Raw genomic sequence first — 26,686 nt, 5'->3', positions numbered from 1 at the left:
CTTAAGTGTATCTGTTGGTAGCAATGTGCTTTTGATATGTAAATGGAACGCATGAACATAAAGCGAGTATATAGAGAATATACTGGATGCTTTGTAGAATCCATTATATTAGGGCTGCAAAGCATTTTTGCTTGTAATCCCTGTTTTACCACACTCATAACTTCTCAAAATATCCACCTTTGATCTGAAATTTTCCATGGTTGAGGTTTGATCAAAGTCCTTAGGCTTTTTTTTTTTTTTTTCTTCTTTAACTCCTTGGAAAAATCCCTCCAGCTGCTCTGCATCTCGGGATGAAAATTCTTATTCGTAAAAAAGAATTTAAAAAATCCATCCACACTTTATTATTTTTTAAGCTGAATCTGTGGTCTAGTAAATAGCATAACTCTAAACAGAGATGTGCTGTTTGTAATTCCCTTGTTCTTTGGCATGTCTGCAAACACGCAGTGTCTAAGGCAGGGTCCTTAGATGAGAAAGATGGGGTGCTTTCCCCATTGCTGAGCTGCCCTGGTCTTTGGGGGTGAAGATGCTGTCGTGAGAGCTGTGCTTTCTGTTTGGAGAGCCTCTTCCAAAACCGTTCTTCAGTGGTCCTGCTTTGGGAAACCGTGACAGAGGGTCTCCAGCACAGGTACTCAGCCTGTTTGGGGGGCACCCTGCTTATTCTGCCCTCTCCTTGGGTTCCCTGTTGGTCCTGGAGATGTTGCTTCCCCTCTCCGGGTATCTTGGTGCTGCCTAGCAGGTCCTCCAGACTACCTCTGCTGCATCTTTGCATCTCCATTAGCTTCAGCACCGAACTGAAGTGTGCAAATCCAGTGGCACCACTTAGCTCGTCCTCTGCCCTGGCTCCTTGCTCATGGATGAGCAGGACCAGTGGGTGTTTCTCCTCTCTATGTGTTGCCACGGTTGGTCAAGCAGCTGAAAATGAATGAATGTTTGTAGGAGTTGATGCTGCTGTTGGACATTTGGGTCCCCCCAGGTCTGCCACCATCAGTGGTGGCCCTTTTACTGCTGGAGCCCTGGACCTGCAGGTTTCTGAGGTCTCACAAAGCCTTTTCTTTTCTTTCTCTCCCAGGTATGACACACCAGCATCTTCGAAGAAGAAAGTCCGGCTTAAGGATCGCAACAAGCTGTCCACAGAGGAGCGCAGGAAGCTGTTCGAGCAGGAGGTTGCCCAGCGGGAAGCCCAGAAACAGCAACAGCAACTGCAAAACCTGGGGATGACGTCCCCCCTGCCCTACGACTCCATGGGCTACGGCACGCCCCACCACAGCTTTATCGGCTACCCGCCTGGCTACCCCATGCAAGCCTACGTAGACCCCAGCAACCCCAACGCTGGCAAGGTGCTGCTGCCCACGCCCACCATGGATTCGATGTGCTCGCCGGCGGCGTACGAGCACCCGCAGACTTTGGTTGGGCACACGGTGGAACCAACCCTAACTACTCCTCAGCCGGTACCAGTAGTCCAACATGTAGCAACAACGATGGAGGTTACAACTCCGCAGTATGTAGCACAAAGCGATACCGTGGTCCATCAAGAACCCAACGTGGCCGTCCTGCCCGTGGCTGCACCGGGACCGGTGCAGAGCCAGAGCTACGGAGTCTGGGATTCCAGCCAGCAGACTGTAGCTGTACAACAGCAGTACTCACCAGCCCAGTCCCAACCAGCCATATATTACCAAGGACAGACCTGTCAGACCGTTTACGGTGTGACATCCCCCTACTCACAGACGACCCCACCGATTGTACAGGTAATTTCCATTTCAGACACAGTGTGGCACAAAACACCCACAAAATGAAGAGTACCAGCCTGGTACAATTTATTTGCTCAGTCTTTGCTAGTGTTCTTAATATGAGAGCATCCCACTTTGCTCTAATATTAAGCTGAAGTAGCACTTCTCAGATAAATTCCTATCCAAGAGTCTGACAAAAGCACATTTAGGCAGGGTATTTTCCGTGTACAAATGCCATATGTCATAATTGTTGGGGCCAAGCAGGAGTTTACAGCTTGCAGAGACTTTTTTTAACCTGTTTATAAAAGTTATTTTTGATTGTTTTCTTGATTGTTGATTCTGGTGAATGGATATTTCTGTGTAAGAGCTTCCACTGTCACTGACCAAGTAAGCAGTAAAACGTGGAGGTGTGAGCTTGCCTTCCGTTGACCTTTGGAAGCAGGGTCTGGAGCTACCAGCTCATGTATGACTTAAACCAAACAAAAAACCCAACAGATCAACCTTTTTTATCCGTTTTCTCCGAATTACATGTCCCTTTCCATCAGGCTCAGCCTTGAGCTCCGAATGACCATGCTGAAGTGCTGTCTCCTTTTACTTTGTCTTCCTTAACAAGGGTATTGGCGTTCAGCAATGCCTAGTTCTTCCTAAAAGCAAGACGTAGGCAATTGTATGACTCCTGGGGTAGCAAATAGGCCGATTGTATATGAAGATCGTTTGCTTGAACCCTGCCTCAGTCACTGGTTATTGCTGTTTGGTTTGGATGTTATCTTCCACTAGTCCTCGAGGACTGTTATCCTCTTCTTGCCTCTGCTGTTTGATTCCCAGTAAGGGAAGCTGTACCATGTCTTCCAGTGAAGGGTTTTTTGGTAAAGCAAGCTGACTTGTGGTTCCCTGCGCTCTGTTTCAGAGTTATGCCCAGCCAGGTCTCCAGTACATCCAGGGCCAGCAGATTTACACGGCTCATCCGCAGGGAGTCATAGTGCAGCCACCGACAGCAGTAACTACGATCGTCGCAGCTGGGCAGCCTCAGCCCATCCAGCAGGTAAGGCTTGGTGGCTCAGAAGAGATGGGGAGTGTTCGTCTACTACATCTGCTTTGGGTTTCCGTGATTCGCCATGGCTTCTGGATGCTGTGAAAGCGTTGGTGGTACCAGCCAGAGGAGTTTCCCATGTGGCAGCATGCTGGCAGCCTTTGGGATGCTGCTGTCCAGGCTGGATGTGGGCAGCAGACATATTTTTGGGGGTTTTGAGCCCAGATCGTGTTGTGTTCGGGCTTTCTGCCAGCGCATCTGAGGAGGCTGTGTACGGGTGGGCGCATGGGAGCTCCATGTCCTGCTTTCACTTCTGAAGCCCATCTATCAGAAATGGTGGTTATGGCATCCACCATGGAGGATTTAAGAGCATGGGTAGCAAAACGGCTGTAATACAAGCTCAGGGTGTGGTCGAGTGGGTGCTTGGGATATTTAATGAAGAACTAGGGAAAGATACTGTCCTCGCTACTTCCTGGGCCAACACTAATGTCGTTTTTAAGTTTTACCTTCATCAAAGTCATTGTCTTGGGGGAAAGAGCTGTCAGGGCTGCTCTGACCAACCTCACAGCCACTCATGTCTTTCTCTTCATCCCTTTTGTGCTATTTTCAGCCAGAGCTTGTGGTGACCAATAACCTCCTGGACTTGCCTCCACCATCCCCTCCAAAACCCAAAACAATCGTCCTCCCACCCAACTGGAAAACAGCCCGAGATCCAGAGGGGAAGATCTACTACTACCATGTGGTAACAAGGTGAGTGTGATAACAAGGTAAGCGTGATGGCTGCTTTGGGCTTGGAGTTTGATGGCTCAAGCAAAGGGATTGGGTGTAAGAGAAATGGATGGTCAGCCCTTGGTGTCTCGTTAGGCAGCTGGCGGGGTGCTGCTTGTTAGTTGGGTGGGTGGGAGGCTGAGATTGCTCAAAACCTTTCCTTCATCTCCATAAATGTGGCCTGGGGGTAGAGCCCCGTTTTCTGCAAGCAGAAGTGTGATGATGGCAAACAATTTCCTTACAAATGATGACTCCAGCTGTGCATTGAGTTGTAACCCGGTGTGATAACACGGTGGTGAGGAGCTCCACTTCTGACATCGCATTGCAAAAAAAAAATCCCATCAAAGCAACATCTTTCTCCCCAGCATCTCGGTCAAGTTGGATTTAGTTTTTTTGACATCATCTTTGGTTCCCATCGCTCTGCCAGAACACGCCATGCCCCACATGGTGCTGAAATGGCAGCAGAATTAACAGGCGGAGAGAGACCTTGTCTGCCCCTCACGCTCTGAAACACCCGTGCGGCTCTGGCAGCAGTGCCAGGCAAATAACCCCCGTCTGTGGAGGCTTTAACATGCGTGCGAGCGTTGTGGTGGGCACGCCGTATGAACAGGAGGTCTTTGGTGGCTCAGGGATCAGCCATGATCCGTGGTGTGCGGCATCAAAGGGTTTGTTTTCTCACCCTCATTTTTTTCCATCTTCAAACCTCTGGTCTGTTCTGGAGCAAGAAATAGAGTTTCCCAGTGTTTTTCCCACACCTTTGCGATCAGTTTTGGAAGGCACCAGGTTTTTTGGATCAATACCTGTGAACTTATCTAAAATGAGTATCATGAATTTTAGACTTCTGAAAAGGACTTTTTTTTCTGTATGGGGATCCATCTCTCTAAAGGGTTAAGCCTGAGTATTTTCTTCCATGTCTTGACTGTCTTGATGTCAGTTTTTTTTACTTGTGCACATATCTCTGCTTCGATTGACCTTTTCAGTCTCCTGTTTGGACTCCTTCCTGCTACCTTACACATCAAGAGTTGCACCAAGGGCAGAGCAGAAGACCTTCAAACTCCAGGAAGAAAAAGAAAACAGTCGAGCAGGAATTTGTGATTTGTGCCGTGGTTTGGAAGTCTTGCAAGGAGATGAGGAGACCCAACTGAGCCTTCCCCCTTGGCAAGGAATGCCTCCTCCGTGCATCTTCTGCAGCTACACGAGAAGCCACTAATTGAATATAATTAATCTTGAACTTCTTTGAGGAACACATGCTGGAAGATTTCTTTCAATCCTTCTTTTAACTGTATATTTTCCAAAAGGATGAGGCCAGTAGAGGATGCAAATCTTACTTGTTGATATGCTGTCTTGTTTTAATATTTCATTCTACTTGGCAATCAAATTAATAGCGGTCCAAGGTCAGGGATATTCAGCAGTATCTGGAGAATTAAGTAGCAGGATGAAGCACACGGAGGCTCATTGAAATAAGACTTTCGTTCTTCCCCCCAGCACATCCTGAAAAGTAAAAAGCCCTGAAGTGGGACAGGGTTTCTGATACAGGTCAGAAACCTCGAGAAACTCAAACTGGCGGCTTCTTTTGATGCAGGCTTTCAGGATTTCTTTGTATTGAGCTGAAGAGTGCACATCAGGGCTTCACACAGAGTCTAGAGATGGAAAATAGTTGCCGCGTTAGGTGACCTCCAAACGTAACGAGGTCTGAAGATCTGTCCTTTGCATCCCTCTTGTTTAGTCTGTTTGTGAGTGAGTCCTCTCACCTGATGGAGAGTCCCATACTCGCCCTAGTCCTGCAAAGACAGCGGTCTGTCCTGCTGGCCCCCATTTCTCCTGGTTGTGTTCCTGCCCTGGTCTGTGGTTTTCCTCCCCGGCACTGTCCTGTATTTGCTCTCGGATGCCGATGGCTGCCCGCTCCCCTCTTCCCCACCTGGAGGAAATCCAGACCAGTTCTCCCCATCCTTCCCTGGTTTGAGCATGGTGGGGCTCTTCCCTGCTCGTTGGCCTGCCGAGCCCAAGCAGGCTCTGATGGCTTTTCCCATCTCAGCCGAGATGTTTCTGCAGAAATGGTGCTTCCCGCGTGCGGTGAGCCAAGAAGAGCTCTAGCCCTGCGTTTAGCCTCTTCTAGCATATGGATGAGCTTCATGTCATCTGCCCATCCATCCTTTCAAGCTCCTGCTCATTCCTGTGGTCTTTCTCAAGATCTGTGGTCCGTGTCCTTTCCACGATGAGATACCTGTGGCTGAACGCTTAGCTCAAGGTACCAACGGCTGCCCCTTGCTCTGCAGGAAGCAATACCTTTCCCAAGGTCTCCGCTGTGATGTCTCCCATCTTTCCATGCCAGAATCACTGACCTTCTTTATTTACTGCCTTTATTTATTTATTTCATGCCTGTGACGAACTTCCCTTGATCCCACATTGAGTGTCATCAGTGCTAGAAAATCATGCAAATTCCGTTTTTTAAGTTCTTCTTGCTCAGCTTTAGCCTCCTCCACCTTGGAAGCCTACTCAGCCTCATCATTAATAGCAAGATAGGGCCATGTGTTACAACCCTGTTAAGAGTTTCGATGACTGATGGAGACGTGATGTCCCAGTTGATGGAGCAATTGATAAGCAGGTACCATTTACTTTTAAGAGTGACAATGGTCTGTCTGTCTTCCTCCAGGCAAACCCAGTGGGACCCTCCTACCTGGGACAGCCCAGGGGATGACGCCAGCCTTGAACACGAAGCTGAAATGGACCTCGGGACCCCAACGTATGACGAAAACCCCATGAAGGTAAGCACGGGGGTCAGCGAGAGAAACTCAGCGTTAACGTCTCTTGGACAGACCATGGGGATAATCCTGTCCTGCAGAGTAGGAGTAGTGAACGCCGGGGCTGTTGTTGGGGTTGGTACTGACTTGGGAGGGTGATGGAGGGACAGCAGCGACCTGAGATAAGCTGTAGTGGCTATATTGACCATGGGGCCACCATTTTTTTGTGCTTTAAAATAGTGGTAGAGAATTAACGGAGTTAAGTTGTTCTTCTCTTGCCACTGTGAAATACCTGATGAAATACGCTGTGCTGCCCGGTAGCTGCTGAAGAGCAGCTTCCCTTTGTTGCTGCCAGGTTTTGCACTGGTGACAAATAGTCGAGCAGAGATTTTCGTTGTGCTCTCGCCGCCTCATCCTTCTGGATGCTGGCTTGGTAAAGACCCCGGTGCTCCTTTGCTCACCTCTCGGGCTGTGCCGACCGCAGCTTGGGTGAACGCAGGACTTACCTGGGGGGCAGCTGATGTTCTGCCCTGGATGCCAAGCATCACTGCAACCTCATGTGTGGAGGTGACCTTATAACTCGCCAAAAAAAGGGGCATGAGGTGGGATAACGTTGAAAAAGGAAAAACTAATGGTGCAGCAGCAGAAGCAGAGGAGCTGGGAGTTCTGTGTTGGCTTCCACCACCAGCTGCCTTTCTGCTTTCCCGGTGAGTGCTGCAGCATCTCCATTGCTCCTGCTGCCAAAGGTAACGCCTGTGAGGACGGAGCTGCTTTCCAAATGGGGCTTGATTTCCAGTTAGGTCCCTCTGCGGCCACATCTACCCTGGCGCTTGGCAGGAGGGAACTTGGCTGAGCCTCCTCGGAGGACACGTCTGCCATCAGCGCAGGTTTCCAGCTCTGCCAGCCCTTGCAAAGCAGGGAGGGCAGAGTCTGAGCAGCGGTTGCTGAGCCCCTATAGATAAATTACCCTATATACCTTTCTGATTCCCTAAAAAGAAGAGAGAAGAGCTGTGGAAAGAAAGGTTTGTCAGGTTATAACTCTCGGGGAGCAATTCTGTCGATACTTGGGTGATACCCACCTACCCAGGACTGATTTTGCTGTGGGTACTGAAGGCATTGTCTGTCCTACGATGCCCAGGAACGTCCCGCTCTGCTGCCATCACCTTTCCCATGTGCTGCCAGGATCCTAAGGGTTAACCCAATCCCCGTAACGCCTCCAAGTACTTCAGCCGGGATTCCTGGCGACTTCACTTAAACTATATTATTGACAAATATTTATGTCCCTGTAAAAAATTTAATTAGAAAATGAGCTAAGAGTTGGCACACGGCGCTCGGCCGAGGAGCCTTTACTTCTGCAGAGAAATCCAGAAAAGCCTTTTAAATGATTTTTGTCCCTGGGTCGGCATGACACGTACCCTGCTGGCATCCCCTGCGGTTCTGGAATCCTCGGCAGGCAAAGGAGCAAATATGTCACGGCACTGGGAGGATTCATAAACACGCGAGTGTCCTGGGATCGCTGGGGCTTGCTGGATCCCTTCGGTGAGCTTCGGGTTCAGTAGCGTGCAGCAACCTTGCGCTGCCCTGCTCTGGCTGATACCTCACTTTATCGTGCTCAGCAAAAGCATTAAAAACTGACCCCATGCAGCTTTCTGAACACTCCAGATGACTCAGGCAGAAAGAACAACAAATATTCCTAATTTGCCTGTTTTCTACAGTGTGTTTTGCTTTGATAGGAAGGGTTTGCCGTGTACTTGCCTTGGGTCGATCCTAGTTTTTCTGCACTTGCCTGTTGCTTCTGGGTTCGGGTTGCAAATTGTTGTTTAAGGATATCGGCGTGTGGAGCGAGACATGAGAACCTATTTAGCAAACAGACCTTCATTTTAGGCTTTAAGGCGAGGTTTTATTAATGTGGAATAGCCGTGAAGTGCATCCCCATGGAGGGATTTGCTGCTGTAGCTGTACGAGCTAAAGCTTAGTGGTGTGGACCAGCCTGGAGATACTGGGGAACATCCCTTTGATGAGAACAAAATGGTGAGAAGAAGGTTGGGCTCTTCTGAGCGAGAAAATGTAGTGCTGGTGCTTTGCAGCTTGGGAGTCTTTTTTCTATGGACTTTTAAGGGTCTCGGCGGTGCCTGCGACTGCAAAGGGAGCAGCAAGGAAAGATGCTTCTGTAAATGCGGGCAGGCGCTTACGTGCCAGAGTCAAAACCTTTGGGATAAAAAAGGTGCTGAGGACTGGGGTGATGCTCAAAGGGCTTCGCCTCAGGGCAGACGTGAGCCAGCTGCTTCTGCCAGGAGTTTTCGCTGCTCACTCAAACCCCCAAATCCCTATTTTCAGGTGCAAAACTTCTCTGAAGCCATCAATACCTTGTTCCTAAATTACCACCGGCCGCACAGCTTTGGCTGACCTTACGGTGATGTGGTTCTTACTCACTTTAGAGCTCTAAATCTTATTCTTCTCAGCCAGAATTGCCTGAAGGTTGGGTTTTTCCTGGTCATGGAAATCATGTTGAATTCCCCCGTGGTCATAGTTCGCTCACCGCCTCCATAACGATGCTTCCACCCTGAAATTGCAACCACATTCCTTGGATTTTTTTACCATCCTCCTCCCCACCCTGCACCTTTTCCAAGACAGATTAAACCCACCAGCATCGCAGCTCCGGCCATCCGACAGCTGCTGCTGCTATTCCTGGTGTCTCCCGGCTGCGGGGCACCACTTGCCCTGGCGAAACGCGTGTGCCGGCGGCGACCGGGGTATTTTATTTCCTCCGGAGTGTGTTCAACGCGCTTCTGAGCATCATCTGCTCCCTTCTTGATACCCTCAAAGCCCCAGCATGGCCGGCGTCATCGCGGCTGGTGTCAGCGGGGGGTGAGCTTGCCTGGGGCTTGCACGCCGGTATAGTGATTTTGATGGAAAGGCACAAGAGGCACGCAAAGCCACGCTTGCTATTTCCCCTTAAAGCACATTTCAAAACCTGCTTTTTCCCTTGGAAAAGGGATTTCTTGAGAGGGTGGCCTGGCGGCGTGCTGGCAATGACACAGGACTGGATGCCGAAGTTTGTGCATCCTTTTAAGACGGAAGAAGCCCGGATTTATTGCATGGATGTGTTTGTGTCTGCTCGATTGTACCTCCCGAAGAGCACGGAAGGGTTGGCATCAGCAGATTCCAGCAGCCTTATCCCATGCTGCTGGAGAAGAGCATTGTGCAAAGGCTCCTCCGAATTTCCCAGCACATTTGGCTTATTGCTCCCCTCCCACTGTCACCCCATCCCAGGCTGGTTTTCCCCTAACAGCGAAGATTAATTTTAGCATAAAGAGAAATTAGCACCTTTGCACAAGTAGTAGCTTAGAAATATGGTTCCTATTTCTCCTCCGCATGCCCCCCAAAATTTTGGCACTGATTTTTCCCCCATCCCTCGTGCTCCGGCCAAGGGGAGTAGAATTCTGCATGAGCTGCCAGACTCTGCTGGCTGCCGGGGCAGCGACTGCAGCCGTGCATTGGCTCTCGGCTTTCCCATCCGTCAGGTTTGGTGGTCAGCCGGGGTTTGGCTTCTCCTCCCTGCTCTGGTCCCCCAAAATTGCCATTTTCCTCTTCCAGGTCACCCCTGCAGCCCGGGTGGCTCCTGCGGTGGTGGTGGGAAGCAATGGAGCTCAAAATCCTGGGAGCATTTAGTCCCAGGCTTAATCCAACCAGGCCAGGCTTTATTTTTGCATTTACCATTTTACGCATTTATTTACACGCCTCTTTATTTGGCATTTGCAGCGCTTCCCTGCAAGCTCCTCCAAACCCATCCTCCAGCTCTACTTAAGCCAGCTAATTAGCGCTGATAATTTATAACATCCTTCGAGGGCTAAATTAAAATCCAATTGTTACCAAACTGACCTACGTAGAAAATAACTCCTTCCTTGCGCTGGCTTGGGGAATTAAGAGAAATTGGGGTGTGCTGGAGATGCCGGGGCGACGGTGGTGGAGAAGGGCTTGGTGATGGAAGGTGGCAGGGCTTGGTGACGCCACCGTGCCGGTGCCGCGCCGGGAGCCGGCAGGGAGCCATCTGCTCCCCATCACCAGCCTTTTGATGTCGGTACCCGAGCCGCGGGCAGGGAGCGGCGAGCTTTGATGTGCAGCCAGCCCAGAGACGCACCAGCGCTCGCTCGGGACAGCCCTCGGCAGTAAAACTTCCCTGTCAAGGGTTGATTTAAGCCCCATGTCGGTTTGCTCTTGGGACTTTGCAGCTCTGCCCTCCAGCCTCAGCCGGGCGCGTCTTTGGGGTTTGAAAGGGATGGGATGGCTCCTGCTTTTTTCAGCGTTAAATACTTTAAAAAATTGGGTTCTTTTTAATTAAAAGAAATAGCAGGACACCTTCAAAGAGCAGAAGGCGGCAAATCTCCCCTGGCTTTGCAAGCCTTTAACAAGCCCTTTTGCTCTCTCCGTCCTTAAAATCCGAGTCGTGGTAACCCATGGTACCCAAACCTCTGCTGAAAACCAGTGCCGGAGAAGAGATGCTGCTTCTCACTATCTATCGTAGACTCTGAGGAGGTCATGGGGCTCGAAGGCAGAGCCCACAGGGATGGCCATGCATGGGGAGGGGGGTGTTAAGCTGGCGGCGAAGGGGTGCAGCGGGTGCAGTTTCTACTCCATTAATACGGGTGGCAAATTAAATCAGCCGGTGCTTGTGCTCTGTGGGATTAGTACCCTGGGGGGAACAGCCAGAAATTCCTATAAAATTCACTTTATCCTTCCACAATCGTCTATAGCTAAAGATAATCTTCTGTAAATGCTTGCTGGTGGAGTCCCAGCCCTCGCAGCGCTTTCAACACGAGGGCTGATGGTGCGCCGGCGTGCCGGGCACACCTCTCCGGCAGGGATGGTTCTGCCACGGCTGATAGCTGCCACCGAGCGCCTGGCTTTAATTAATGGGCTGAATAAACGAGTGTTGCTCAAACAGTCCCAGGAGCGAGGTTAGGACAGTGCCTCTCTGGCCTGGGTGTCCGGCCGTGCTGGATTCATCCCTGCAAATCATCGTTGTGCCGGTAATTAGGCTTTAACATGTGTGAAATAAATGGGGAGGGGGATGATCAGCTGCTTTCCTTCTTCCTCGCCTCCAGCTAAAGACGATACCCCCCACCGCAGCCCTCGCTCTCCCCCAAACCAGCCTGACTCCCCCAGGACCAGTTTGTGCCCTTTTTCCAGTTTTTTTTTTCCAAAAACAAGAGCGAGGATTGGTCCCTGTGCCTCCCTGGAGGCTATGCTCCCAGCTCAGCAGCGGGGCTGAAGTGTGCTGGGACTGGGCTGGGGAGTGTGCCGGGACCGGGCTGGAGATTGTGGCAAGATCAGGCTGGGAAGCGTGCTGGGATCGGGCTGGGGAGCGCACCAGGAGTGGGCTAGGAAGCGTGCCGGGATCAGGGTGGGGAGCGTGCCAGCACTGGGCTGGGAAGCTCACCGGGAGCAGGCTGGGAAGCGCGCCTGGATTGGGGTGAGGAGCAAGCCGGCATCGGGCTGGGAAGCTCACCGGGACTGGGCTGGGAAGGGTGTTGGGAATGGGTTGGGGAGTGCAGCGAGACTGCCAGGATTCAGCTGGGAAGCTCACCGGGACCATGCTGGGAAGTGTGCCTGGATTGGGCTGGAGAACATGCCGGCATGGGGCTGGGAAGCTCGCTGGGACTGGGCTGAGAAGCGTGCTGGGACTGGGCTGGAGAGCGTGCCAGCATCGAGCTGGGAAGCGTGCCGGGAATGGGCTGGGAATTGTGCCAGCACCGGGCCGGGAAGCTCACCGGGAGCCGGCCGGGAAGCACCCGCTCCCCACCTGGCCGTGGGGCAGGGGTCGGCGGGCAGGAGCGCTGTCCCCAAGGTGGGGATGGGGGAGATCCCTGCTCGCCCCGGGCAGCATCTAATATCCTTTTATTTCCCCCTCTCCAGTCTTCCAAGAAGCCCAAGACGGCGGAAGCGGACACGTCGAGCGAGCTAGCCAAGAAGAGCAAGGAGGTGTTCAGGAAAGAAGTGAGTTTCCCCAGCGCCCCGGGGGGGGGGGGGGGGGGGGTTTGTCACCGTCCCACCCCGGTGACGTGACCCAGGGGATGCCGGAGGGGAGTATCGGGGTTCACCGTCCCCGTACAGGCGACACGATGCTGGAGTGGAGGACCCCACGCTGGGGACGTGGCCCCACGGAGGGTTGGGGCTGGGTGGGGGGGTCAGCATCACCCCGGGGCTGGGGGCAAGGTCGGATCCGGATCTCCTCTGGCGCAGATGTCGCAGTTCATCGTGCAGTGCCTGAACCCCTACCGCAAACCCGACTGCAAGGTGGGACGCATCACCACCACCGAGGACTTCAAACACCTGGCGCGCAAGGTGACGTCCCCTCTGTCCCCGGGGGGGGGGAGAGTTTTGGGGGGATTGCATCGCCCCTTCTGCCGGCTCGTCTTGTAGGATAAGGGAAGGAAAAGAGCAACACGGGGGGGAATAGTTGGGGAATAATTGCAAATATTGGGGGGATGATAGCAAAATAGCTTAGGGAATGTCTGGGGAATGATAGCAAATATGTGGGGAATAATTGAGAATATGTGGGGAATAATAGAAAATATTTGGGGGATAGCAGCAAAATAGCTTGGGGAATATTTGGGGAATAGTAGCAGATATGTGGGGAATCCTTGGGGAATAATAGGAAATAGTGGGAGAATATTTGGGGAATAATAGGAAATATTTGGGGGAATATTTGGGGAATAATAGCAAATGTGTGGGGAATAGTAGAAAATATTTGGGGTATAACAGCAAAGTAGCTTGAGAAATATTTGGGGAAAATTTGAGGAATAATAGCAAAGATTTGGGGAACATTTAGGGAATAATAGCAAAATAAGTTTGGGGAATAATAGCCAATATTTGGGGAATGTTTGGGGAATAACAGCAAATATTTGGGGAATATTTGGCAATAATAGGAAAAAGGCTTAGGGAATATTTGGGGAATAACAGCAAATACTTGGGCAATAGTAGCAAAATGGCTTGCGGAATGTTTGGGGAGTAATAGCAAATGTTTGGGGAATAGTAGCGAATATTAGGGGAATAATAGCAAATAGTTGGGGAATATTTGGGGAATAATAGCAAAATAGCTTGGGGAATCCCAAAGACTTGAATTATTGGGAATAACGGTGGGTATTCCCGGCCCCTCCTCTCCCCCGCAGCTGACTCACGGCGTCATGAACAAGGAACTGAAATACTGCAAGAATCCGGAGGATCTGGAGTGCAACGAGAACGTGAAACACAAGACGAAGGAATATATCAAGAAATACATGCAGAAATTCGGGGCCATCTACAAACCCAAAGAGGACACGGACCTGGAGTAACCACCTCACCACCTCCACCCCCGCAGCGATGCCAGACGCAGCCAAACCTCGGAATACTCTATTCTGCCAGGATTCGCGGTTTTAAACCACCAACCTGTGAATTTATTATTATTTTTTTTTAAAAAAAAAAAGGAAAAAAAAAAAGAAAATAAACTTCGTTCCCTACGGCGTGAGGCGGTTTGTGCTGCCAGGGCGACGCGGAGCAAAAGCCGGGCTTCGCTAAGCCGGGCTTTGCCGGCTCCCCTACCCCGGCGGTGCTGTCGGACGCACGCACCCTGTGCGTCACCAAGCTCTGTATTATATTTTAACGTATATGTGAATATATTGATAATTTTTGGTTTTGTTTTTTTTTTTGCTTTTAGCCCAAGATGTGCCGATACCACGGGAACACTTTGTAAGGATAGTTTTGGGGTTGGTTTTTTTTTTGTTGTTGTTGTTTCCTTGGTTTTATTTTTGGTTCTGCGAGGTTTAATCTGTTTTCATGTAAATATTGCAGAGCGGGGCTGCCCCTGGATTTCTGGCAGGCCTCGTGCTATGTTGATAAGATTGATTTTACTGCTTAAATCATTTTACTTTATCCAATTTTTACGGAACTTTTTATGTAAAAAAAAAAAAAAAAAAAAGAGAGAGGAAAAAAAAAATAAAAAGACAAATGACAAAAAAATCAACACCAGACCCGGCCCCGAAAGAGGTTTGGCACGGCCGGGGGGGGGTGGCCGGGGGGACCTGGCGGTGGCACCAGTGGGGACGTGGTGGCCTGGCTCGGTGGTCTGTCCCCTCTCGCTCGGGGGCCCCCCCCCTTGTCACCCTTAACATCCCCACGAGCCCCGAACCCCTGTGGGGGGGGACGGGATGGGGTTTTGGGGTGACCTAGCTCAGGGCAGGGGCGCCCGTGCACATTTTGGGGTTAAAATGGCTCTTTTCCGTCACGCCGCGTCCCCTGGTGCCACCTGCTTTGGGGTCTTTGGGGGTGTTGCCCCCCCCCCCCCCCACCTCAGGGCCACCCACCCCCCTGCTGTCCTTAATGGGGACGGGCACGGGACACGCGCGTGGGTTTGGGGACCCGCGGACGCCCGAGGACAAACGGACGCTCGAGGACACGCGTCCCGGTGACGCGCTGGTGGGGACACACGGACCCCCGAGGCATCGTGGTGACACACAAGTGACATTTAATACACCCACCCGAGGACCAGCCGCGTCCCCGAGTCTCCCACCCTCCGTCACCAACTCCCCACCCCTGACACCCCCTAAAAAAAAAAAAAAGTACAAAACGCCCCTCAAAAACACCCCAAAGAACTATCTGACAGGAAAAAAAACCAAAAACTGGGGAGCACCCGCCGAGCCCACCCGGTGTCCCCCAGGTCTCGGGGACCCCCGGTCGGTCACACGGCGGACGTGGCATCCCCCGGTCCTGCCAAGCGCCGGGCCGCATCCTGCCGTCCGATGGCCACCAGAGCCTGGCAGAGGGTCTCCAACGTGGCCCCCTCGGCGCCGGCCCAGGCGCTGAGCAGGGTGCGAGCGGGTGCTCGGCCCCGGCCGAAGGTGCCGATGGCATCGGGGCCGAAACCCAGGCGGGTGGCCAGGCTGCGCCAGTCCCCCCCCGGGACCCCCCGCTCTCCAGCAGCCGCTCCAGTTCCTCTTGCCGCTGCGCTGGGACCGTGCTGAATGGGTGCCCTTCGGGACGGGGGGCTGCGGGGTGGGGAGGGTGTCAGTGTCAGCACCCCCAAATCTCCGCCCGGCGGGATTTCTGTGCCGGAGGTGTTGCCGGCTCCCGGGAGAGAGACGCTTACCGGGCTATGGGTGCTCCCTGACCCCCCCTTTGGGTGCTATCTGGGGTATGGGTGCTCCCCAAGCCCACCCAGCTGCTCCCTGACCCCCCATTTGGGCGCTATCTGGGGTATGGGTGCTCCCCGAGCCCACCCAGGTGCTCCCTGACCCCCCCATTTGGGTGCTATCTGGGGTATGGGTGCTCCCTGACCCCCTGTTTGGGTGCTATCTGGGGTATGGGTGCTCCCCAAGCCCACCCAGCTGCTCCCTGACCCCCTATTTGGGCGCTATCTGGGGTATGGGTTCTCCCTGACCCCCCATTTGGGCGCTATCTGGGGTATGGGTGCTCTCCAAGGCCACCCAGGTGCTCCCTGACCCCCCGTTTGGGCGCTATCTGGGGTATGGGTGCTCCCTGACCCCCCGTTTGGGTGCTATCTGCGGTATGGGTGTTCCCTGACCCCCCGTTTGGGTGCTATCTGGGGTATGGGTGCTCCCCGAGCCCACCCAGGTGCTCCCTGACCCCCCGTTTGGGCGCTATCTGGGGTATGGGTGTTCCCTGACCCCCCGTTTGGATGCTATCTGGGGTATGGGTGCTCCCCAAGCCCACCCAGCTGCTCCCTGACCCCCCGTTTGGGCGCTATCTGGGATATGGGTGCTCCCCAAGCCCACCCAGGTGCTCCCTGACCCCCCATTTCGGTGCTACCCAGGGCATGGGTGCTTCCTAACCCCATCAAGGTGTTCCCCATTTAGGTGCTCCCCAACCCCATTTGGGTGCCACCCAAGCCCATCTGGGTGGTCCCCGGGGCATGGGTGCTCCTCAACCCCACCCAGGTGCTCCCCAGCCCTATCTGGGTGCTCCCTGACCCCCTTTGGGTGCTCCCCGGGGCATGAGTGACCCCTCAACCCCATCCGGGTGCTCCCCAAGCCCGCCTGGGTGAACCCCAAGGTAGGGATGCTCCCCAACCCATCTGGATGCTCCCTGGGGTGTAGGTGCACCCCAACCCCATGTGGGTGCTCCACAGGCCGTGGGGGCACCCCAAACCCATGTGGGTGCTCCCTAGAGCACCCCAACCCCATCCCGATGACAACGGGGGGACAAATCCCCCCCCCCCAGACCCCACCTCGCGATGGGTGCACCCCCTCCACCCCCCCAAAAAACCCCTCCATGGCTGGGTGGTGGGTGCTCACCCTTGCCGGGCTGGTGGGGCTCCTGCAGGCTGTGGGTGTCGAGGAAGACCCCGCTGTCACTGTGCAGCTTCTCCCCCTCGGGTGACGTCCCCAAGTCCCCTGCCCGCGCCTTGGCCAGCTGCTGCTTCTGCCTGCACGTGTGCCAGCTGCCCGCGGTGGGCGACCGGGTGTCACCCAGGACCTTCGGGGTCCCATACGTGCCCCCCCCCCCCCAAAAAAAATCCCCCCCTTACCACTTGAAGGCCACGTAGGCGAGGAGTCCCACCACCACGGCGGCCAGGAGGGAGCAGTAGACGGGGATGATGTCCTTGCCGGTGGCCTCGGGCGGTGGTGGCACGAACTCGGGGGTCACGGGCGAGGGGTCCCCCGTCACCGGCTCGCCGCCCGTGCGCTCCAGGTCCTCGTCTATGGGAATTGGGGGGGGGGGGGGGAAGGTGTCCCCCCAAAGTTTAGGGGAGCCCTGGGGTGGTGGTGTGTCCCCCACCCCTGCCTCAGTTTCCCCTTGCAGGGCAACCGGCATCCACGGGTGGATGGTGGGGTGGGGGACCCCCCCCTCCAAATATGTCGGGGTGCCGCAGTGGGGTGCGTGTCCCCAATTTTCTGTGCCCCCCCCCCCCCGCCCCGTGATGCACAGCGCCTCAGATCCACACATGGGGAAACTGAGGCACGGCCACCACCCCCGGTAAGGACACCCCCTCCCCTTCCAATCCCCGGGTGGGGGGGGGGGTGACACCAGTGTGTCCCCCCCCCCAGGGTGCCACTCACGGGTGCAGAGGGTGTCGCGGGCGGGGGTGCAGGGCCGGGCAGGCAGGAGCGGGCAGGGGGTGCAGGGCTGGCAGGGCTCCACCGCGCTGCTCACCGCCGAGAAGGTCCGGTCTGGGGGGGCGGGGGGGTACAGGGTGCTGGGGGGGTGCTGGAGGGGTGCATGGGGGGGTGTGTGTGTGTGTGGGGGGGGTACTCACTGTGGGTGCAGGGCTGGCAGCGGGTGTCGGTGTGGCCGCAGGGTTCGGTGACGCCGAATCCGGGGGGACAGGGGGTGCAGCACCCCCCCGCCGCCGTCGTCCGCCCGCTCCCGCACCCCCCGCCCCGCCCGGGCACCTGCGGGCATGAGGTTGGGGGGGGGGGGTCCTGCCTCAGTTTCCCCTTGGTTCCGCTCTGGACCCCCCCCAAGTGCTTCCCCCCCCCCCCCCCCCAACCCATGGTGGGGGCTGGTTTGGGGTCCCGGAGCTGGGGGGAGGGGGGGAGTGGGTGGGGGGGTGCTTGGCCTTGGTTGGGTGGGTGATGGCAGGACAGTGCTGTGCTCGGGGGGGGGGGTGGGGGTGGATAAAAATAGAATAGAGTGGGATGAAAGATTAATGAATAAAAAAAAAAAATACCCCCCCCCAAACCTAAAAGAAATAAAATTGAAAAAAAATCAAATAAAAATAATCAAATCGAAAATAAAAACAGACATGAAATAAAATGGATTGAAATGAAGCGCAAAGAAATAAAGGGAAATACAAAGAAATTAAATGAAATAAAGTGAAAAAAATATGAAGTGAAATAAAGCTAAAGGGAAATAAAGTAAAAGAAAATAAAAATAAAATAGAATAAAAGAAAAGGGAAGGAAATAAAATAAATCAAAATAAAATAAGGCAAAATAAAATAAATCAAAATAAACCAAGGTAAAATAAAAGAAAACAAGATAAGATCAAATACAATAAACCAAAATAAGATCAAATACAATAAACCAAAATAAGATAAAATACAACAAAACAAAATAAGATGAAATAAGATAAACCAAACTAAAATAAGAAAAGAAGGGAAGAGAAAAGAAGAGAAGAGAAGAGAAAAGAAAAGAGAAAAGAAAAGAAAAAAGAAAAACTCAATACAACAAAAAGACGTGAGGTGAAGCGGACCCCCCCGGCGGATCGGCCGGCCCGGCGGGTCCCGGGGCGGCAGCGGGGAGCCCCGTCCCGGTTCCCCATCCCGGCCCCGGGCCCCGTCCCGGTCCCTCCCGCTCCTGTCCCCGTCCCCATCCCCGGTCCCGATCCCGATCCCGGTCCCGGTCCCGGTCCCGGTCCCGGTCCCGACCCCGCACCGGGCAGAGCAGCAGCAGCACCGGCAGCACCGGCAGCACCGGCAGCACCGCGCGGCCCCGCCGCATCGCGGAGACCCGGGCCCGGCCCCGGGACCCGCTCCGGGCCGCCCCGCTCCCGCTCGGCTCCGCTCGGCCCGGTCCGGCTCCGCTCGGCTCCGCTCGGCCCGGTTCGGCTCCGCTCGGCTCGCTCCGCTCCGCCTACGGCCGGGCTGGGCTGGGCGCGGTCCCGCGGCGCAGGAGGGCGCGGCGAGCCCCCGGGACGGGCAGGGCGGGGCGCCCCGCCATTGGCTGCGACCGCCGGGGCTGGGCGGGGCTCCGGTACGGAGCTCCGCCCCTCTCGGCTCGGCTGGGCTGGGGTCCGCTCCGGTCCGGGGGACGAGGGTTCGGGTCCCGCTCCCGGCCAGGGACCGGACTGGTCTAAACTGGGACCGGTCACGCTGGGAGCGGGGCTAGCGGGGGGACGGTGTTTCCCCCTCCCCACGGTCTGTCCCCTCCCTGCCCCGGGGGCAGAAGTGTCTGGAAATGGGAGAAGCGGCTTTATTGACCCCGGTATGGGGGGGGACCGGGGGGCAGCACCCCGGCGTGGGTGCAGGACCCTGGCATGGGCGCATGGCTTCACCGTGGGTGTGGGAGCCCAGCATGGGTGCAGGGTCTCGGCGGGAGTTCAGGGTCTCCAAGTGGGTGCAGGACCCTGGCGTGGATGCAGCACCCCGGCACGGGCGCAGGGTTTCGGCGTGGGCGCAGGGTCTCGGCGTGGGCGCAGGGTCTCGGCGTGGGCGCAGCACCCCGGCAGCTCCCCGCTCTCCTCCCTACCAGCCGCGGACGGGGTGCCAGAGCTCCACCACCTTCCCCCCGGCGTGGACGTAGTAGACGGGGTGCATGGCGGCGGTCGCGCAGGCCTGCGGTGGGTAGGGATGCTGAGCCGGGCGTGGCGGGGCGCGGCGGGGCGCGGCAGGGCCGGTACTCACATGGAAGGGGATGAGAGCCAGGATGCTGCCCAACGGGAAGCGCTCGAAATCCAACCGTCCGTCGATGGCTTCCACCTGCCCGTGCTCCTGCGTCAGCCCCACCAGCCTGCAGGAACACGCCGTCACCCCTCTGTTGTCGTGTCGTCCCCCCAAAAGCCACCCCCCCCCCCTCCCCGGTGCTCACCTAAGCTGGGGGTGCCCCTCGATGGCGGCGCAGCCCACGGGTGCCTGATCGCGGCCGTGGAGGCTGAGGGCAGCCCACCCGCAGTCCACCAGCAGCTGGTTGCGGTGGGGGTAGTGACCGATGACCCTGGTGAGGACACGGATGGCCACCTCCTCCGGGTGACAGGAACCCAGGAGGGTCTGCTGAAGGTCTGGGAGAAGAGGGTGACCAGCTCAGGTTGGGGTGAATCCCACCCTGGGGGTGTCACAAGCAGGGTTGGGGGGTGGGAGTGGGGTCCCCCCCGGACCCGCTCACCGTAGAAGAGGTAATTGCCTGGATGGAGCTCGGTGAGCTGGGCCATCTCCGGCACCGGGTGGCTGCAGGACGGCGTGGAGCCGATGCTGGCCTGGGGGCACGGCACCCCTGCCCGCCGCAGCCTGCCGGCACACGGGGACCCTCTGAGCGGCCGGGGCATGGCCGACGGGGGGGCATCACCCCCAGGCACCATGGGGAACAAAGCCAGAGGTGGGTCCATCACCTCTGGGCACCGTGGGAATGGGACCAGAATTGGGTCTGTCACCCCTGGGTGCCACGGGAGTGGGACCGGAGATGGGTCCATCACCCATGGGTGCCACAGGAGAGGAATCAGAGGTGGTGATGATTCAGGGAGTCCCAGATGTGCCAGAAAGCCCCCCCTACAAATGTTCAAGGAAGCCATCCAGTTGTGGCAGAGCCCCCCCCCCCCGCCTCAGTGTGCCAGGAAGACCCCAAGATGTGCTGGGGAGACAGCCAGATGTGCCTGGATGCCATCCAGATGTGCCAGAGAGCCCCCAGATGCAATAGAGAGCCCCCTCAAACACTCAAGGCAGGTCATGCCCCCGCCCCCCAATATGCCAGAGCACCCCTCCCGATGTGCCTGGGACCACCCCCAGATGTGCCCAGGCATCCCCAGATGTGCCAGAAGTCCACCCATATGAGCTGGAGATCCCCCTCCAATGTTTTAAAGCACTCCCAGATGTGTCTGGGAGCCCACAGATGTGACACAGCACCCCCCAGATGTGCTAGAGGCCCCCCCCCCGATGGTTTTGGGAGCCCACAGATGCTTCTGGGAGCCCCCAGATAAGTGACAGAGCCCCCCCAGATATGCTGGAGACCCCCCAAGATGTGCCACGGTGCCACCAGATGTACCCAGGAGGACCCAGATGTGCCGGAGATCCATCCAGATATCCCTGGGGCCCCTCCAGACCTGCCAGAGCACTTTCCAGATGTGCTTGCCCCCCCCCAGTTATGCCACAGCACCCCCCAGATGTGCCTGGGACCCACCTCAGATGTACCAGGACATCCCCAGATGTGCCAGAGATCCCCCCAGATGGGCCTGGGATCCCTCCCAGGTATGCCAGAGCCCCCCACATGTGCCAGGCCACCCCCAGATGTGCTCATGAACCCCCAGATGTGCCTGAGATCCACCCATATCAGCTGGGGATCTCCCCAGATGTGGTAAAACATCCCTAGATGTTCTGGGGACCCCTCCAATGTGTCAGAGCAGCCCCAGATACGCCTGGGACCCCTCCCAGATGTGCCAGAGCACCTACCAGATGTGCTTGGGACCACCCCCAGCTGTGCCTGGGACCCCCCAGCTGTGCCAGAGCACCCCTAGCTCTGCTGGGAACCCCCCCCAGATGTTCCAGGGCACCCCAAGATGTGCCCGAGATCTTCCCAGATGTGTCCGAGCAGCCCAGATGTGTTGCACCCCCCCCCCCTTCAAAGGCCACATGGCAAGGGGGTGCCATGTCCCCCCCCACCGGGGTGGCAGCCGGGAATGGTGCCCCCCTCCCCTGCTCTCCCTGGGCCCTCTGAGACCGTGGGGCACATTGCAGGAGGGGTGGGTGGCAGAGCCGCCCCCTGACTTTTGGGGGGGGGGGGAGCTGGGGGGGGGGCAGCATTTTCGCCTTGTGCCTCAGTTTCCCCACTGCAAAACAGTGCCACAACCAGCTGGGGTGGGACTAGAGACCCCGGGATGGGTCCCCAGGGAAGCACGTCCCTGTGGGCGGTGGGATGAGGGTCCCAAGGGACCCCACTGACCCCCCCCCCCCCCATCCCTCCTTTAGCAGGAACCATCCGGCAGCAATTCCCTCCAGGATGTGAAACCCCGCTGGGACAAAAGGGTGACAAGGGGGGGGACAATGACACAGGTCACAACCCACCACCAAAGCCACATCAAAGGTGACCGGAGCTGCCAGCATCCTCCTCCGGCTCCCCGGGGGGGCTTTGTAGGGCCCCCTTTTATGGGGGTGATTTGCATTTACAACCAGCTGCTGGGCTTTTATGGGGAGGGGAATGACACCCATGGTGGCCAGCTTGGACCCCCCCCACTCCGGCCAAAAAAAAAAAAAAAAAAAAAAAATCCCCTTAACTCTGCCCATCCCCTGGATTTGGGACACTCACGCGGTGACGAAGTCAAGCACGGCGGCGGTGGTGGCCCGGGCGATGGCTTGGATGGCCGGGACATCGCGGCAGCCATAGGTGTCCCCGCAGTGAGCGTAGACCCCCACCAGTGTCACCTCCTCCGGTGCCTCCTCGGCGATGGCCCGGGCCAGGGACACGGCACCGGGGTCCGTGGGCCGAACGCCGGCTGCCGGCCAGGAGGAGGGTCCAGGCACGGCTCGGGGGGGTGTGGGGGGGCTTGGGGTTTGATGCCCCGTGGTGGGTGTGATGGTGGGGATTGGGGTTTGGGGGGAGGGGGGAGTTAAATACCCCATCTTGGGGGCTGGGGGGGGCTTATGGGGCACCTCTGCCCCATGGAGAATGACCTGGGGGGGGGCTTAAATGCCCCATCCTGGTGGGGCTGGGGGCTTGGGGTTGGGGGGGGGTAAATGGGGCAGCTCGTCTTCATCAAATATCATGTGATGGGTGGATGAAAATGGGGTTCGGGGGGGGGTAAATGCCCCATCATGGGGGCTGGGAGGCATATGGGGCACTTCTGCCCCATGGAGCATCCTTGAAGAGTGATTTTTTTTTTTTTTTTCTTTTCTTTGGGGGGGCTTAAATAACCCCCTCCTGGATGAGATATTGGTTCCGGGGGCTTGAGGTTGGTGGGGCATGGAGCATCCTTCCCCAACGGAGCACCCGTGAAGAATGACTCCTTTTTTTTTTTGGGTGGGGGGTGTCTTTAATGCCCCATTCTGGTAGAGATGGTGGGGCTGGGGGGGGCATGGAGCATTGAACATCCTGGGCTGGGGGGGGGTGGCTGGCAGAAAACACCCTCGGGGAGGACGTGCGATGCCCCATCTCTGCATCCCTCCTGCCCCAGCAACATGGGCGCTGGTGGGATTTAAGGGGGGCTACTTTTTTTTTTTTTTGGGGGGGGGGGGATATCACCTACCCCTGCCATTGCCGCAGTCGAGCTTGAGCCAGACGAGCCAGCGCTTGCCGGCGGGCAGCGGGCGCTGGCGCAGGAGGGCCAAAGCCTGGGGGCTGTCGAGGAGGAGCTGGAAGGCTTGGAGGTGCTGGGCCAGGGTGGCACATTCCTCCAGCCGCCCCCCCGGCAGCGGGTAGGCGTAGAGGATGTCATCGAAGCCCCCCGCCGCGAAGAAGCGAGCTTCGGCCAAGGTGGAGACCACGATACCCCGGCGGGTGCCGCCCGTCGCCAGTTCGGCACCTTCTCTGGGGTGGGGGGGGTGGTGGGTGGTAAGGGGGTGCTGGGAGGGGGATGCTGGGGGGATGCTGGGGAGGAGAGTGGGAGAACGGGGAGAGCTGGGGGATACTGGGGAGGAGAGTGGGAGAATGGGGAGTGCTGGGGGATACTGGGGAGGAGAGTGGGAGAATGGGGAGTGCTGGGGGGGATACTGGGGAGGAGAGTGGGAGAATGGGGAGTGCTGGGGAGGATGTCGGAGGGATACTGGGGAGGAGAGTGGGAGAATGGGGGATGCTGGGGGGATACTGGGGAGGGGAGTGGGAGAATGGGGAATGCTGGGGGATAATGGGGAGGAGAGTGGGAGAATGAGGATGCTGGCGGGATACTGGGGTGGAGGGTGGAAGGATGCTAGGTGGGAAGGTGGGGGGACGCTGGGAAGGAGACTGGGAGGATGCTGGAGGGATGATGGGGGAGATGCTGATGGGGAAGGTGGGGAGATGCTGGGGGGGAGGATGGGTGGATGCTGGGAGGGATACTGGGGGGGATGCTGGGGGGGGAGTTTGGGGGATGCTGGGGGCAAGTTGAGGGGTGCTGAGGAAGAGGATGGGGGATGCTAGGAGGGATATTGGAAAGATTGCTGGGGAGGACGGGGGGATGCTGGAAGGATTCTGGGGGGATGCTGGGGATGCTGGGGGCCACACTTACAGCGTCTTGTGGGTTTTGACGTGGGGGCGCAGGCGGAGGCCGAGGGCCCGGCAGCGCTCCCGCATGCGCTCCGCGTTACGCCGCACCGTCGCCTGGTCCAGGGTCAGTGCCGGGGTGGGCAACTGCTCCAGGGGGGCTCCCAGCCACACGCTGCTGCTGCTGCGGGGAGGGGGCAGGGAGCCGGGGGGGGACACCTGCCCTCCACCCAGCTCTGCACCCCCAAACCTGCACCCAGCCCCATACCCAGGCATGCACCCAAACCTGCACCCACCGTGCACCCACCGTACCTCCCAAACCTGTACGTACCATGGTCCCCCCCCCCCCCCAAAATAATCTGCACCCACCCCTGTGGGCTGGCGTGGGTCCCTGCTCCCTGGGTGGGGACTGGGGGCTGGTGGGCTGAGCCCCCCCCCCCTTGGGACCCAGCACCGAGGGGTGGTTTGGGTGAGGACGGTGCTGGGGCAGCTCGGGGGTCCCCCCCCCCCCAACTGGGCACAAACCCAGGAGGGGTGTCCTTCGGTCTCAGCTGGATACTGGGACAGGGATATATGGGACTGGGAAACTGGGGAGTGGGACACCTGGGTCACCTCAGACTGGGACACTGGGAACAGGGAGGGACAAGTGGGACTGGGAAACCTGGGACTGGGACATATGGGACTGGGTCACCTCAGACTGGGACACTGGGAACAGGGACAAGTGGGACTGGGAAACCTGGGACTGGGACATATGGGACTAGGACACTGCGAACAGGGACAAGTGGGACTGGGAAACCTGGGATTGGGTCACCTCAGACTGGGACACTGGGCACAGGGACAAGTGGGACTGGGAAACCTGGGACTGGGTCACCTCAGACTGGGACACTGGGCACAGGTACAAGTGGGACTGGGAAACCTGGGACTGGGACATATGGGACTGGGTCACCTGGGACTGGACGCTTGGGAGAGGGACATATGGAACTGGGATATATGGGACAGGGACACCTGGGACTGGAACATATGGGACAGGGACACTTAGGACTAGGATCTATGGGAATGGGAAACCTGGGACTGGGACACCTGGGGTAGGGACACACACCCCGGGAACAGGGACTCCTGGGACAGGGATGACTGGGACAGGGACACTGGAAACTGGGACACATGGGACTGGGCGACCTGGGCCCAGGACGCGGGGACAGGGGACACCCAGGCTCTCCGGCAGCGGGACCTCGGTGTCCCCACCGCCACCCGGGACGGCCACCGCAAGGCTGTCCGGGGTGAAATTCCCGGTGGCACCCCGAGCACCCAGCCTTCCCCCCCCCTGCCCACCTGTCCCTCCGTCCGTCCATCCCTCCGTCCGGCTCTACGGCTCTTCCCGGCTCGGTTCTCCGGTGGCTCCGGTTGTGCCCGTTCCACGTGATGCCGTGGGCACCCGCAGCCAGCCTTGGCTGGGGACAGAGGTCACTGCCGGCCGTGGGGCCTCCCCGGGGGTGGCAGGAGCAAGGGAGGACACGGACACCGCGGCCGGGGACGCTCAGCCTCCCCGGGACAGACTGCCAGCTCCCCGGGAACGGTGGCCGGCTTTGGAGCCCCGTCACGGGCACAAGGAAGGAGGGCTGAGACCTTGCATGCTCATGCTATGTGTGGATGGGGCTGCTGAGACACACACCCCCCCCCCCCCCCGCCCCAAATCCATGCTGGTGATACGTGGGTGCGTGGCTGCTGAGACCTGGCACGTTCAGGACACGTGGGCGCAGGGTTGCTGAGGCCGCACGTGCTCGTGACACGTGCGTATGCGGCCGATGAGAGCCCAGCCGCCCCGAGTTTGTGACACGGGGCGGGGGGGGGGGGGGTGCACGGCTGCTGAGACCCCCTGCGCTTCTGACGTGGGTAGACGGCTGCTGCGACACCCCCCCCCACGCTCGTGGATGTGGGTGCAGGGCTGCTGAGACCCCCCACGCTCGTGACATGTCGGCACACTGCTGCCGAGACCACCCAACGCTCGTGACATGGGTGCACAGCTCCTGAGCCATCCCACCCTCATGAGATGTGAGAACACGGCTACTGAGACCCCCCCCCCCCGTGCTCATGACACGTGGGTATACGTCTGCTGAGACCCTCACGCTCGTGACACGTGGGTAGACAACCGCTGAGACCCCCCCCCCCCCGTGGCTCGTAACACATGGGTACGTGGCTGCTGAGACCCCCCACGCTCGTGACATGTGGGCGCACGGCCGCCGAGACCCCCGTGCTCGTGACACATGGATGCGCAGCTGCCGAGACCCCCCCCCCCCCCCCACTCACGCCGTGGGGACAGGGCTGCTGGGACCCCCTACGCTTGTCACACGTGGCTGCTGAGAACCCCCACGCTCACAACACGTGCATACAGCTACCGAGACCCCCCACGCTCATGACACACGGGGACACAGCTGCTGAGACCCCCCCCCCCCCGGCCCCGCATTCGTGACACGTGTGTCCCCACGTCCCAGGCTGGCCGTGTCTCGCTGCCGGGGGGGCCCCGCTGGCCCCCAGCCCGGAGCAGAGCCTGTACTGGGATGGCCCCGCTATGTAGGGCAGGCAAAAAGGGGGACACATGCACACACTGG

The 26,686-nt window shown here is 57.4% G+C and overlaps 3 protein-coding genes across 5 annotated transcripts in view; 1 reads left to right on the top strand and 2 right to left on the bottom strand.

Moving 5' to 3' along the window:
- The window catches only part of SETD2 (SET domain containing 2, histone lysine methyltransferase), a 68,967-nt gene extending 55,031 nt beyond the window's left edge, over positions 1 to 13,936 (top strand). The window contains exons 15-21 of the mRNA XM_052808957.1: positions 1,070 to 1,745; positions 2,635 to 2,769; positions 3,368 to 3,507; positions 6,179 to 6,290; positions 12,183 to 12,263; positions 12,510 to 12,611; positions 13,439 to 13,936. Of these exons, the coding sequence (XP_052664917.1) occupies positions 1,070 to 1,745; positions 2,635 to 2,769; positions 3,368 to 3,507; positions 6,179 to 6,290; positions 12,183 to 12,263; positions 12,510 to 12,611; positions 13,439 to 13,600 (1,408 nt within the window). The 3' untranslated portion in view covers positions 13,601 to 13,936. The remainder of the gene's footprint in view (positions 1 to 1,069; positions 1,746 to 2,634; positions 2,770 to 3,367; positions 3,508 to 6,178; positions 6,291 to 12,182; positions 12,264 to 12,509; positions 12,612 to 13,438) is intronic.
- A 1,024-nt stretch (positions 13,937 to 14,960) lies between these two features.
- LOC128143854 (tumor necrosis factor receptor superfamily member 16-like) lies at positions 14,961 to 18,943 on the bottom strand. The gene is given in 7 exon segments (XM_052791730.1): positions 14,961 to 15,204; positions 15,207 to 15,289; positions 16,556 to 16,701; positions 16,789 to 16,960; positions 17,321 to 17,431; positions 17,518 to 17,653; positions 18,636 to 18,943. Coding segments are annotated over 7 exon segments (936 nt in total). The 5' UTR covers positions 18,702 to 18,943; the 3' UTR covers positions 14,961 to 14,982.
- A 235-nt stretch (positions 18,944 to 19,178) lies between these two features.
- Positions 19,179 to 25,669, bottom strand: LOC128151452 (D-threo-3-hydroxyaspartate dehydratase-like). Of its 3 annotated transcripts, XM_052808939.1 has the most exons (9): positions 25,410 to 25,669; positions 24,106 to 24,264; positions 23,149 to 23,429; positions 22,212 to 22,398; positions 20,082 to 20,203; positions 19,788 to 19,977; positions 19,604 to 19,709; positions 19,421 to 19,534; positions 19,179 to 19,382 (listed from the first exon to the last, which is right to left on the bottom strand). In XM_052808939.1, the coding sequence occupies exons 1-8, from the start codon at positions 25,427 to 25,429 to the stop codon at positions 19,445 to 19,447; spliced, it is 1,155 nt and encodes a 384-aa protein (XP_052664899.1). In that variant the 5' UTR covers positions 25,430 to 25,669; the 3' UTR covers positions 19,179 to 19,382; positions 19,421 to 19,444. The 3 variants fall into 3 exon arrangements, with proteins under 3 accessions (XP_052664899.1, XP_052664890.1, XP_052664907.1); XM_052808930.1 differs by having other exon boundaries at positions 19,179 to 19,534; positions 25,410 to 25,668; XM_052808947.1 differs by having other exon boundaries at positions 19,179 to 19,534; positions 24,106 to 24,261; positions 25,410 to 25,668.
- Between the last annotated feature and the right edge of the window lie 1,017 nt (positions 25,670 to 26,686).

The sequence above is a fragment of the Harpia harpyja genome, chromosome 1 (assembly GCF_026419915.1).
Source record: "Harpia harpyja isolate bHarHar1 chromosome 1, bHarHar1 primary haplotype, whole genome shotgun sequence".
NCBI lineage: Eukaryota > Metazoa > Chordata > Aves > Accipitriformes > Accipitridae > Harpia > Harpia harpyja.
The sequence above is the reverse complement of the archived record's forward strand: the minus strand, read 5'-3'. Positions and strand labels throughout refer to the sequence as shown.

Coding starts and splice junctions, on each gene's coding strand:
- LOC128151452 (XM_052808939.1), bottom strand. CDS start 25,429: ATGGACGGACGGAGGGACAG. Junction 22,399..23,148: donor CGACTGCGGCAATGGCAGGG/GTAGGTGATATC, acceptor CCTGGCCGGCAG/CCGGCGTTCGGCCCACGGAC. Junction 19,535..19,603: donor TGGCTCTCATCCCCTTCCAT/GTGAGTACCGGC, acceptor TACCCACCGCAG/GCCTGCGCGACCGCCGCCAT.